The sequence below is a fragment of the Xyrauchen texanus genome, chromosome 26, assembly GCF_025860055.1.
Source record: "Xyrauchen texanus isolate HMW12.3.18 chromosome 26, RBS_HiC_50CHRs, whole genome shotgun sequence".
Taxonomy (NCBI): Eukaryota; Metazoa; Chordata; class Actinopteri; order Cypriniformes; family Catostomidae; genus Xyrauchen; species Xyrauchen texanus.
The window spans coordinates 27,635,426-27,648,824 of NC_068301.1; the positions used below are offsets into that span (position 1 = coordinate 27,635,426).

The 13,399-nt window shown below is 37.5% G+C and overlaps 1 protein-coding gene across 2 annotated transcripts; it reads right to left on the bottom strand.

Annotated features, from left to right (window-relative positions):
- Positions 1-1,286: 1,286 nt before the first annotated feature.
- c26h6orf136 (chromosome 26 C6orf136 homolog) lies at positions 1,287-13,120 on the bottom strand. 2 transcript variants are annotated; one of them, XM_052093051.1, is made up of 7 exons: positions 12,947-13,120; positions 10,433-10,673; positions 5,905-6,588; positions 5,741-5,829; positions 3,402-3,602; positions 3,249-3,318; positions 1,287-3,098 (listed from the first exon to the last, which is right to left on the bottom strand). In XM_052093051.1, exons 2-7 carry the CDS (start codon positions 10,529-10,531, stop codon positions 2,955-2,957), a joined length of 1,287 nt encoding a protein of 428 aa, XP_051949011.1. In that variant the 5' UTR covers positions 10,532-10,673; positions 12,947-13,120; the 3' UTR covers positions 1,287-2,954. The 2 variants fall into 2 exon arrangements, with proteins under 2 accessions (XP_051949011.1, XP_051949010.1); XM_052093050.1 differs by having other exon boundaries at positions 12,897-13,120.
- Positions 13,121-13,399: the final 279 nt, after the last annotated feature.

The following is a 13,399-nucleotide window of genomic DNA, read 5'->3' on the forward strand; positions in this document are numbered from 1 at the left end:
GAATCTGGCCCCTCAATTCTATTTGCTATGGTTTAGTTTAACAAAAACATCTTTCACATGTTACCACAAATTGGTGTCCCATTACTTTCTTAAAGTAAGTAAAATCATCAGAACCTTTTCCGTAGCATAGCAGGAAGTCGAGTTTTTTTCTTTACATTTTATGTCAATTGTAGTGCTGTATTTTTTTCAGTTCAGTTCAACCATTCAATGCTATTGTAAGAATCACATCAAACATGGTTACAAACCACAAAATAAAAGGGCTCAATGTATATTATGCCCTCCTGAGGTGGACAAACAACTTTTTCTGAAGGTTAAGTAAACATGTATTTTCACTGGCCTGCTGTTGAAAAAGAACAAAGACATAGACTTTAAAGCCCTATTTTATACTCTTTTTAAGGAATATTCCGGGTTCAGAACAGATTAAGCTCGAAGCATTTATGGCATAATGTTGATTACAAATAAAATGAACCTTGGCTCGTTCCTCCTATTTAAAGAAAGAAAAGTTACTGTGAGGCACTTACAAGTGAATGGGACCAATCCGTAAACTTTAAAATACTGTTTCAAAAGTATAGCCACAAGACTTAATAAGCATGATTTTAGTGTGATAAAATCACTTACTAACCTTTTCTGGGTAAAGTTATAGCAAAGTTTACAACTTCATTACCATGACGTTGTAATGTCAACAAACCCTAAAACGAATGTAAAAACAACGATTGAAACAACGGTACAGCTAAAATTACACTTGTGTTTTATCAGAAGAATTAATGTGTGCTTTTATAAAATTATAAACTTTACATATCTGCCTTTAAACCCTCTAAAAATTGCCCCATTCAGTTCCATTGTAAGTGCCTCACTGTTACCTCGATTTATGCTTTTTTTTTTTGTTTTTTAAAGACGAACGAGTCGAAATAAATGTTTGTAGTAATAACCATTATGCCAAAAATACTGTTGATTGAGCAGTACTTGTATTGAAGCTGGAATATCACTTTAATTAAAAGTGCCATACTGTACAACTAATTATTTAGTAAATAAAATAATTATCATAATACCAAAATCCAGAGAATACCCTCAATAGCTCAATTGGGCACCAGTCGGTTAAATCAGGTTGTTTAATTTGGCTGCACTGGTTTCACACGCAGCCTCTTCTGAAGGATCCATTTAATCTCAATCAACATGGTTTGTATCCAATCAGTTGCGATGATATAGGCTAGGTTTTAAATAGTTTGCTGTAATTTGGCAATATAGAAGAATAGAGACCAAAGATACTGATGTCAATATGCATTTTATTTTCACCCACTAATTTCACACCAGGTTTTTTGGTTAACTTGAGCAGAAGCATTCGTACATCACCAGATGTTTCATGCTTTATTGTCCATTTACAAGCATCAGAGACAGGTGTGTTCTGAAAGGAGTTTTTCCTTTACTTTGTGATGCAGTAAGTCCACTAAAATGTTTTACCACTAGAGGCTTATGTAATTGGAAATGTTCTTGATGAAACTGGAATTGCATGTGTACCTTTTTTTGTGAACAACACCAAATGAGCAGACACAAAGCCCATTGTTGAACTGGTGGAGATAAATAAATCTTCTGAACAGAACAATTAACCTCATTAAAAATAATCCATGCAATGTTAAGGATTGGAAAAAAAATCATTTAGGAAGCATGTTGTCTTACATAGTGTTTTAATTTACATGGACAGCATGGCATTTTAATTAAGACCAGTGCAGTACTAGATTTGGCAATGTCAGTTATATCGGTTGCAAACTGTTAGCAAATGACACACATTGAAAAACAGGCAAACAAGCACAAGTCCTGAATGGAAACTACAATTTTAAACTGTCTAAGGCAATCCCTGGCATCATTTTCCCTTAAAAGGCAGCAACCCTGAAGACTTATTTATGCTCCTTAAAGGGATAGTTCAACCAAAAATGAAAATTCTCTCAGTATTTACTTTTTTTTCTGCTTTCACATTCTTCATTCATATCACCACCTACTGGGCAGAGAGGAGAATTTATAGTAAAATATGGCTTAAATATTGATCTGTTTCTCACCCACACCTATCATATCACTTCAGAAGACATTAATTAAACAACTGGAGTCATATTGATTACTTTTATGCTGCCTTTATATGCTTTTTGGACCTTCAAAGTTCTGGCCACCATTCATTGGCATTGTATGGACATACAGATCTGAAATGTATTTCTAAAAATCTTTGTTCAAAAAAATAAAGTCTGGGATAGCATGAGGGTGAGTAAATGGGTGAACTATCCCTTTAATAAATAAATTAGCAAAGAGTGATAAATCCTTGGAGCATTCTCTCTTTATTCAATCAACACAACTGATGAAATTGGCAATGAATATATAAATACAAAAATATATAATCAAGCACATATTACAATGGAAGCCGATCCAAACTTATTTACCATCCCATGACCGATTTCTATTAGACCCCCCCACCTCTGCTGGTTTATAATTGTCAATGTGATCTGGACATGTAATTATTTGGACTGCGTTTTAACAAAGCTTGCATTTTTACATTTACATTATTTACCACAATTGTGTTAAAGAGTTGAGCGATAAAAAGCATTAATCTTCTGTTTAATGAACGATGGATCAAATGACAAGGAATATTGTGTTATCCTGTCTTATAGTGTAATATGTATAAGGTAAGCTTTGAAAGCGGTTACATTTGCATGAGTGCAGGATGAAGTTGTGCTTAGAACTGATCTGCTATCATTCAATTAGTGGAAATTCAAGAGTGGACACAGGAGATGATTTCAAGTGACATTAGTTGTAACATGTTTGTTCTTTTTCCTGAAATTCACTCAGGACACTCAGTATAGCTCTCTCTGAATCTTACGCTCTGCATCTTTTTCAGTCTTTTTAATGGTGTCACCAAACATGTCCTCCTGATCATACAAATCTACAGAAAGTGCTGTATTCATCTTTGCAGCTCAGGCTCGGGCCTGTCGGATTGAAGACAGCAGGAGTGGGAGCAGGTTGAGGGCTGGTCGGTGTTCCTGAATGCCCAGAGCCACCACAGCTCCGGCCAGCACTGAGGTCACTTTTGGCAGCAAGGGAGGGCGAGCCTGCATAACCTGCCCACCAGAGCACAGACAAACATTTACGGTTAACCACGGAAAAAAGGGTTAGGTTCAGACTAAAAACTAGAACGCAACTTATAGAACGGTTTGGTCCTGAAAGGGACTTCTGCTGGCTTAATCACACTTAGCAGAAAGCAAGCTCACCTTTTCAACTTTATGACAGTGTATTCGTCCATCAGAGCCAAGATAGAAGGTGGAGAATGCATCATATGTTCTGGAAAAAATAGAGTGGTTTAATAACAAGCTATTGGTCTGATTAAAGGCAAAAAAATGATATGCTGTCATAGCATGTCTTACTTGTAAAGTTGGCTCTTGTCTTTTTTGTAGAAGAACACCAGAAGGGAGTGGAAGGGAAGGCCTTTGACTCTCCAGCGAGCTTTGATGGAGCCGTCTTCTTGATGCTTGGTCAACTTCAGCACTTCAAGCTGAGCCTCCGCATAGTAACACAGACACATCAATCGCCAAAGTGTCAGAGACAATTGGTATGCTACACGGCCCCTTCAGAGATACAAAGCAGACAAAACAATCAGCAATGGCTTGTTGGGATGTCAGTACTTCAATAACAAGCCAATAGTACAATTTAAAGTAATAATACCAATTTTTCTAAGGTATTGGAAGTGCTGACTTCATTCTGTACCCGAGTGCGGTCAAACCAATCGTGAAGAAAATAATGGTGAAAAAGATGGCACTTTCTGATTTGGTTATTCAATTTTATTGTTGGCTATCGAGTCTTGTAGGCTAGTCTAAAAGCTGTAAACACAAGTTTTATTATTATTTATAGCTGTATGTAACCAACAGATTTTGTACCTTGTCAGTCACTGATAAATTACATAATTAGGATTTTCACCAGAGCTGTTGTGCCATATGTATCAGTAAATGTTTATTTGAATATTGTATACTGCTTCGAGTACTGTTTACTTTGTATCTTTGTTCCATTGTTTAAATTTGCTTTCTTGTTTGTAATTAGTTTCTGTGTTCTTTATTTTATTACTGATAAATCATTTATCATTTGTACTTAATTGAGAAACATTTGAAGGCTTCATGCCATGGTTTTAATTACGCTTGTGCATATTTCTATTCAAATGTAACTTTTATAAATAAAAGTGTTCATGTTATAAATGTGTTCATTAGATTATCAGCTTTTACTATGTTTTTTTTTTTCTTGGTATAGAAAATGACGACATTTCTGCAGTATTATTTTATTATTAATATTATTGTGTTGGTTTTCTTCGTATTTTCTATAGCATTGTTTTAATTAAAATAGTACATTTTATATATAAAAAAAATGTACTATATTTGAAATAAAGGTGCGTTCATTAGCATATCAGTTTCTGCTGTGTTTTTGTTTGTTTGCTTTCTTAGTATGAGAAATGGTGAAATGCCTTTAGCTTTGGTGTCAGGTCAGATACTGAAACTTCCTGATTTTGCTTCTTACAGTTCAATTTACATCTCTGTATTCAAGCAATAAATTATATTAGTAGCCTATGTGTGTTCCCTGGGAATCAAACCCATGACCTTGCCGATTAATCTGTGCCGATAATTGCTTGTTGGAACTATCCGTTATCTGCAAAGTCAACGTCGATAGCTGCTGATACCTTGTGTGAATTTTCTAAATCTGTTATCATTGACAATATTTATTCACATTATCATCCTTACATTAATGCATATTTCGGTTTTTGATTAAATAACTAAAGGCATGCAAACAATATTTTTGCCTATTTTATTTATTTATACATTCTTTATTGATTGTTTGTATATACCTGACATTTATGACAAGCAATTGCTGACGATCTACTGTTGATGAAATACTGCTCATAAATTATTTATTAGTCTATATGACAATGTTTAATTTATGGTGTTCCTATTGTAATACATTGTAGAAGATTGTCAAAATCTCATTCATCTAAAAAAAAAAAAAAAAAAAGAGTCATTCCGGCCTGGCCCCGCCCTACTCCGTGCTACAGTCGCCATTTCTAATTGTTCAGTTTGCACAGTTACACCAGTATCATACACTAACCTGCAAATTTATCAGTGTCACTTTGTTCATTCTTGAAGTACAAAAACCTTTGTAACTTTGGACTGCCTGTGCCTGTTCATGCCGCGACCAGCTTTAGTAAATGTTATGTCGCACCCTTGTCTATTACGTCACACTACATTAAATGGAATGCAACTGACTGTGAATTTAAAGCACACAAATTAGGCTTCTAATTTCAATATTGGCTGATGGTAATATATTGATGCCTAAAAATTGGATTGATAAAACAACATGCCGATCAATAATCGATTTATCAATATTTTATGACATCTCTAGTTAATATTATTGGGATTTTGGTTGCACAATAAACTGAATCTGGAATTATATTCATTTTGTACTCATGTAGCCTCTATACCTGTGCCCATCTTGGCAAGAAAAGCCCAAAAAAAATTAAACATTCAATACAAACAGATTTTTAAAAACTATCAGATGATTAATCGGATATTTGCCTTTTCCACCATCATAGATATTGGATTTGGCAAGCTGAGCTACAAAGATTTCAACCTCTTGAGTACAAAATGATTCTAGGGTTCAGTGACCGCTTGTATAACTGAATCTGAGGTGAAAGATGTAGAAGGACATGTATCTAGAAGCTGCATACCTTGTCTTGGTGTTCAGAAGACCATTGATGAACTCAACATTTTCAGAGTATAAGCTGTAGTCATGATTTTTCACAAAGAAACTGGGCAGCTGCAACACAGTGTGGATAAGTCAGTAAATAAGGACCCAAACCCACACATGAACATTTCGAGACTAGTGTCTTACCTCCACTCTCAACTTTTCGTACATCAGGGCAAGTTTCTCCTCATTCTCCATGTCCTTCTGACTCGAACTCTTGTCCACACTCACCATCTCAGCATGGCTGCAATATGTGACATGGAGGGCTGGATAGAAGCTCTGCTCTTCCTGTCCCAGTCTTATTTTGTCCACTGTCTCTGAGTGAGACTCTGTCCCGGAGCAATGAAAGCAATAGAAGCAAGATCCCAACATAAACGGGGTGGGACATCCCTCCGTCTCAAAAAGACTCCTGAAAGAGCCTCTCTCCCTCAGCTCCTGCTGGGGCTTTATCTCAGTCCCTATCTTTCTGGTAATGCTTATATCATCATCTCTGCTACCATCAACAGTGGTTAAAGGAAAAAGCAAGTCAAAGGGTCTATTGGACCCCAAAGCCAGAAGCTCGCTTAACTTGGTCTGCCCGAGCAGTGGTACCTCCACCATGGTGTGCTGCTCATCGGCCTCCCCAGGTTTGAGCAGGACACAAAGACTGATGACCTCCTCCCACTCACCCTCCTCCAGGCTGGGAGCGCTGTTGGGCTGGCAGGCATGGTGGAAGGGATGGGAGAGGGCTGGACGTTTAAGGGACTGGTAGCGTAGACTGTTCGGAGGGGCCAAGGCCCATGATGCACTGCTCAGAGTCCTAGAGTTGTCATTTAGGTGAAATTCAGTTGTCTGCAAATGAAACAAAATTAAGTAAGAGAATCTAGATACATGTTTTAAAATGTATGAATGTCATTGAGTATGTTTACATGGGCAGTTATAATTGAACTACCACAGGTTGTTGCATTATCGATCTACTGTCTTAATTTATCAGTCCAAGTGTACATGACACTATGTGCAATTGAATAGATGAAGAAAGGACGTTGGCTGAGAAAAAGTGATATAGACCCTTTGCATCATAGTAGAGCAGCGGTAACTAATTAGCAAACCACGGGACATAATGGCAAAGATTGCCCCATCTGACTATTTCTACAGTTTAAGTGAGTAGCGCATCAAAACAACGGAGCTGAAAACTTAAAAAGCTTAAATGCTCATTGGCGTAGATAGTGCTGATCTTTCAGCGCCTTATCCTCTAACATTTTTCTTTAGCACTGAACGCGCCTCATTCTATGTGTGTTGCCTCTCTCTCCTGCTATAGATATCACACACTGCATTAAGCCCGATTTACTGTAAGTAGAGTTCCATGTGTGGTTATTTTAACAACAGTAGCGATGACACAGTGAGCATACACAGTTGAAGTCAGAAGTTGACATACAGTACATTTAGGTTGAAGTCATTAAAACTTGTTTTTTAACCACTCCACAGACGTCATATTAGCAAACTATAGTTTGGCAAGTTGTTTAGGACATCTACTTTGTGCATGACACAAGTCATTTTTCCAACAATTGTTTATAGACAGATTGTTTCACTTTTAATTGACTATATCACAATTCCAGTTAACTGTGCCTTTGAGCAGCTTGGAAAATTCCAGAAAATGATGTCAAGCCTTTAGACAATTAACTCCTGATAGGAGGTGTACTGAATTGGAGGTGTACCTGTGGATGTATTTTAAGGCCTACCTTCAAACTCAGTGCCTCTTTGCTTGACATCATGGGAAAATCAAAAGAAATCATCCAAGACCTCAGAAAAAAATTGTGGACCTCCACAATCTGGCTCATCCTTGGGAGCAATTTCCAAACACATGAATGTACCACGTTCCTCTGTACAAACAATAGTCGCAATTATAAACACCATGGGACTATGCAGTCATCATACCACTCAGGAAGGAGGCATTCTGTCTCCTAGAGATGAACGTAGTTTGGTGCGAAAAGTGCAAATCAATCTCAGAACAACAGCAAATGACCTTGTGAAGATGCTGGAGGAAACAGGTAGACAAGTATCTATATCCACAGTAAAACGAGTCCTATATCGACATAACCTGAAAGGCTGCCCAGCAAGAAAGAAGCCAATGCTCCAAAACCACCATAAAAAAGCCAGACTACAGATTCAAATGCACATGGGGACAAAGATCTTACTTTTTGGAGAAATTTAATCTGGTCTAATGAAACAAAAATGTAACTTTTTGGCCATAATGACCATCATTATGTTTGGAAAAAAAATGGTGAGACTTGCAAGCCGAAGAACATCATCCCAATCGTGAAGCATGTGGGTGGCAGCATCATGTTGTGGGGGTGCTTTGCTGCAGGAGGGACTGGTGCACTTCACAAAATAGATGGCATCACGAGGAAGGAAAATTATGTGGATATATTGAAGCAACATATCAAGACATCAGCCATGAAGTTAAAGCTTGGTCGCAAATGGATCTTCTAAATGGACAATGGCCCCAAGCATACACCCAAAGTTGTGGCAAAATGGCTTATGGACAACAAAGGCAAGGTATTGAAGTGGCCATCACAAAGCCCTGACCTCAGTCTGATAGACAATTTGTGGGCAGAACTGATAAAGCGTGTGCAAGAAAGGAGGCCTACCAACCTGACTCAATTACACCAGTTCTGTCTGGAGGAATGGGCCGAAATCCCAGCAACTAATTGTGAGAAGCTTGTAGAAGGATACCCAAAACATCTGACCAAGTTAAACGATTTAAAGGCAATGCCACCAAATACAAACAGCGTGTATGTAAACTTCTGATCCACTGGGAATGTGATGAAAGAAATAAAAGCTGTTATTCTGCTACTATTATCCAGACATTTCACATTCTTAAAATAAAAGTAGTGATCCTAACTGACCTAAGACAGGCAAAGTTTTCTACGATTAAATGTCAGGAATTGTGAAAAACTGAGTTTAAATGTATTTGGCTAAAGTGTATGTAAACTTCTGACTTCAACTGTACATGGACACTAACATATTTTGCTTAAACACACTGCAGAAAATAAGAATAAGAGAGATGTCTAGAATAAAAAGAAAGAAAATTTTGTCTATATTTTTCCTAGCAATCGCTGGGTTTGGATCTATGTGCCTCATTCTATGAATAGAATCCACATGAGATAAATAAAAGAATCTGTTTTATCCATTCGATGAGTAGATAATGTATAATTTATGTTTACATTATGCACTCTTGGCACTAATGCTAACACTAGTGTGCTAGCCTTGGCCATAGCATGCTTCCGTTTCCCTCTTTTATTGTATTTTATGATGGAATTTGTGAAGATAGTGTGGCACCTCTGTTTCTCAGAGCATGCGCATAACGATGAGGCCAATTGCAGTCTGAATGACGAGTATAAGCACTTTATTAGTAACACTATGGTCCTAAAAAAAGTGTGGTATTCTGCTGTTGTAGCCCATCCGCCTCAAGATTCTATGTGTTGTGCATTCTGAGATGCTATTCTGCTCACTACAATTACAGAGTGGTTATCGGAGTTACAGTAGCCTTTCTGTCAGCTCAAACCAGTCTGGCCATTCTCTGTTAATCCCTCTCATCATCAAGGTGTTTCCATCCGCCAAAATGCCGCTCACAGTTTTCTCAATCACTTTGGCTCATTTTTTGAAACTGTCTTAACATTCTCTAAATTGTAAGTGCAATTGTCACAACTGTTTTATGGGACATCACAACTCTATTGCATGTCTACAAAATGTAGTAACTCACCCAAAACATTGAAATCATGCTTCAAATCCTAGTTATTGTGTCAGTAAATAGACCAATGCCACCAAATGAAAAGTTTTTTGTAATCATGTGAGCCATACTGGTCAAAATGTTTAGATGTTTTTTTCACCATGGCAGTCAACCCTGGAAATGTTTAATATATACAAACGTTTTTGATGACATTGCTTATTGTACTACACAAGAATGCCAGTTGTATCTGAATGCTATTGTGTATCACAGTGAGCTTTTTAGATAAGGATTTCAACAGTAGGTAAAAGTTTACTGGGAAAAGTCAATACTGTACAATACTATATATCACAGAAAAAGGATATGCACATTTGTATTTATACAGTAAATGTATTTTGAAGCTATCTGTTACATGTAAAAATAAAATTCACATTCCATGCAAAAAACAAACAACCCATAAATCCAAACAAATCCCTGAGATCACATTTTTCCACATTCTGATGGTCGATATGAATATTAACCGAAGCTCCTGACCTGTATTTGCTTGATTTTATGCATTGCACTCCTGCCATATGATTAGCTGTTTAGATAATTGCATTAATAAGTAGGTGTACAGGTGTTCCTAATAAAGTGTTCAGTGAGTTGCCTGACAGAACTGATCCACAATTGCATTATCTAGGTCTTTTGTTAGATTTTTCAAAAATCGGACTGGTACGATTTCAGTCAGACTAATGCATTTACATGACATTTTACAAAGACAAATTATTGCATTAATCTGACTGAAATCTAAATTTTAAAGTACATGTAAACACACTCATTGCATTGGATAAGGAGTAATTGACAACGGATTGAAAAAGTAATGCACACCCCGATTTGAAAATGCAGCCACTGCACGAAGCGGATTTACATAATTTTAAAACCTAAAACACTACTTAGTCAAGACACTACTAGTATGAAAATGATGTTTACCTGACATAGATTCCAGCACTGTTTCATCATTGGTTGTCTGCCGCTATGGTTCCTGACACATCCCACCCAAAGAGAGACACCCCCTCTGCACACAGCCATTCAAGTCAGGGTGTTGGGGCAACCTCAATGGACACTCAGTAAGATGACATTATCATGCAACTCAAAGAGGAGGAAAGTGACTCTCATCCACTGCTTCCTCTAGTGACACGCTCCTTCACAGTTCAACTTCAATCCTTTAACTCTAACATGGGAAGACAAAAAATATATACAGGTGAAACTCGAAAAATTAGAATATCGTGCAAAAGTTCATTAATTTCAGTAATTCAACTTAAAAGGTGAAACTAATATATTATATAGACTCATTACAAGCAAAGTAAGATATTTCAAGCCTTTATTTGATATAATTTTGATGATTATGGCTTACAGCTTATGAAAACCCCAAATTCAGTATCTCAGAAAATTAGAATATTACATGAAATCAATAAAAAAAAAAAGATTTTAAATACAGAAATGTCGGCCCTCTGAAAAGTATAATCATGCATATGTACTCAGTACTTGGTTTGGGCCCCTTTTGCATTAATTACTGCCTCAATGCGGCGTGGCATGGATGCTATCAGCCTGTGGCACTGCTGAGGTGTTATGGAAGACCAAGATGCTTCAATAGCGGCCTTCAGCTCTTCTGCATTGTTTGGTCTCATGTCTCTCATCTTTCTCTTGGCAATGCCCCATAGATTCTCTATGGGGTTCAGGTCAGGCGCGTTTGCTGGCCAATCAAGCACAGTAATACCATGGTCATTGAACCAGGTTTTGGTACTTTTGGCAGTGTGGGCAGGTGCCAAGTCCTGCTGGAAAATGAAGTCAGCATCTCCATAAAGCTTGTCTGCTGAAGGAAGCATGAAGTGCTCTAAAATGTCCCGGTAGACGGCTGCGTTGACTCTGGACTTAATAAAGCACAGTGGACCAACACCAGCCGATGACATGGCTCCCCAAACCAACACAGACTGTGGAAACTTCACACTGGACTTCAAGCATCTTGGATTGTGTGCCTCTCCATTCTTCCTCCAGACTCTGGGACCTTGGTTTCCAAATGAGATGCAAAATTTGCTCTCATCAGAAAAGAGGACTTTGGACCACTGAGCAACAGACCAGTTCTTTTTTTCTTTAGCCCAGGTAAGACATTTGACATTTGAAGCCCATGTCCAGGACCCGTCTGTGTGTGGTGGCTCTTGATGCAGTAACTCCAGCCTCAGTCCACTCCTTGTGAAGCTTCCCCACACATTTGAATGGCCTTTTCCTGACAATCCTCTCCAGGCTACGGTCATCCCTTCTGCTTGTGCACCTTTTTCTTCCACACTTTTCCCTTCCATTTAACTTTCTATTAATGTGCTTTGATACAGCACTTTGAGAACATCCAACTTCTTTTGCAATTACCTTTTGAGGCTTTCCCTCCTTGTGGAGGGTGTCAATGATGGTTTTCTGCACAACTGTCAGGTCAGCAGTCTTCCCCATGATTGTGAATTCAACTGAACCAGACTGAGAGACCATTTAAAGGCTCAGGAACCCTTTGTAGGTGTTTAGCTGATTAGAGTGTGACACTTTGAGCCTACAATACTGAACCTTTTCACAATATTCTAATTTTCTGAGATTCTGAATTTGGGGTTTTCATAAGCTGTAAGCCATAATCATCAAAATTATATCAAATAAAGGCTTGAAATATCTTACTTTGCTTGTAATGAGTCTATATAATATATTAGTTTCACCTTTTAAGTTGAATTACTGAAATTAATGAACTTTTGCACGATATTCTAATTTTTCGAGTTTCACCTGTAATGCATTCAACCTACACTTTTACCCAAAGTGACTTACAAATGAGGAATACTACAACAAAACCAACTCGTCCTAGGGTGACAGTAACAAGAGAAGTGCCACAAAAATAGTCATGTGGTGCTGCTTCAAGACTCATCAATTACCTGGTATTACTTTGAACTTAGTCTATTTTAATATTTAGGCTCCTGTGCTATGGCATGCCATGTGTGCTATGTAAACATAAAATGGCCAAGAATAACGTTACATTTACCTTATATTCAATATTAAAACATACATACGAACAAATAGATTGCAAGGAAAAATTAATTCCAATATATTTTTGGATATAAATGGATATTTATTCATGAGTCAGCATTAAGTTGTATTCAGGACCATATATTAAAATATATACATTTACAGCTGTTACAAGTTCAGTGTCCAGTATGATGCAGACTGACACATGCACATCACGCTTTAGTCACACTTCACAAATCAACATTCACCCCAGATCTGACAGTCTGACAAACACAAAACCTCATGAAAAGAGCAAACCAGGCTGAACCATTAAAAAGTGGATACTTCCTCTTCAAATGGTCATCGGTTTGCTGTCTAATTAAGTTGGTCAGATAAGAAAAAGTAAATGTGTTGGTCTACATACCTATAAATGCCAGCCAGTTAGCTGACCTGCATGTAAACATAAACGCATACCTATCCTCAATGAATCAGGTGTAAATCACCGACGCGACAGTTCACTGTGCAGAGGTGCAAGAGTGGGCCTAAATCCGATTGACGGAAATATCTGAATAATTTATAAAGAAGAAGAAACTGTTATCAACGTTACACAAATGTCACTTCTCCCCCAATGTCCTTGCCCAGCGCCAGTTTAAGCCACTGCGCTTGCGCTCTTAAATTTCTAGAAGCGAAAACTGTCAGTTACAGTGACAACTAACGGTGAACACGAGCTACTGCAGGAGACTCACGACCAATAAGATAAATGCCGTTTTATCCATTCAAAATAAGAGTCGGCAAGTCAAAGTACAGTATTGTTAATTAAATTAAATTAAATTAAATTAAATGTTGATTAGCTTTAAAGTGCTATAGTACCAACACTGAATATTAAGATTAAAGGGATAGTTCACTCAAAAATCTAAATTATCTCAT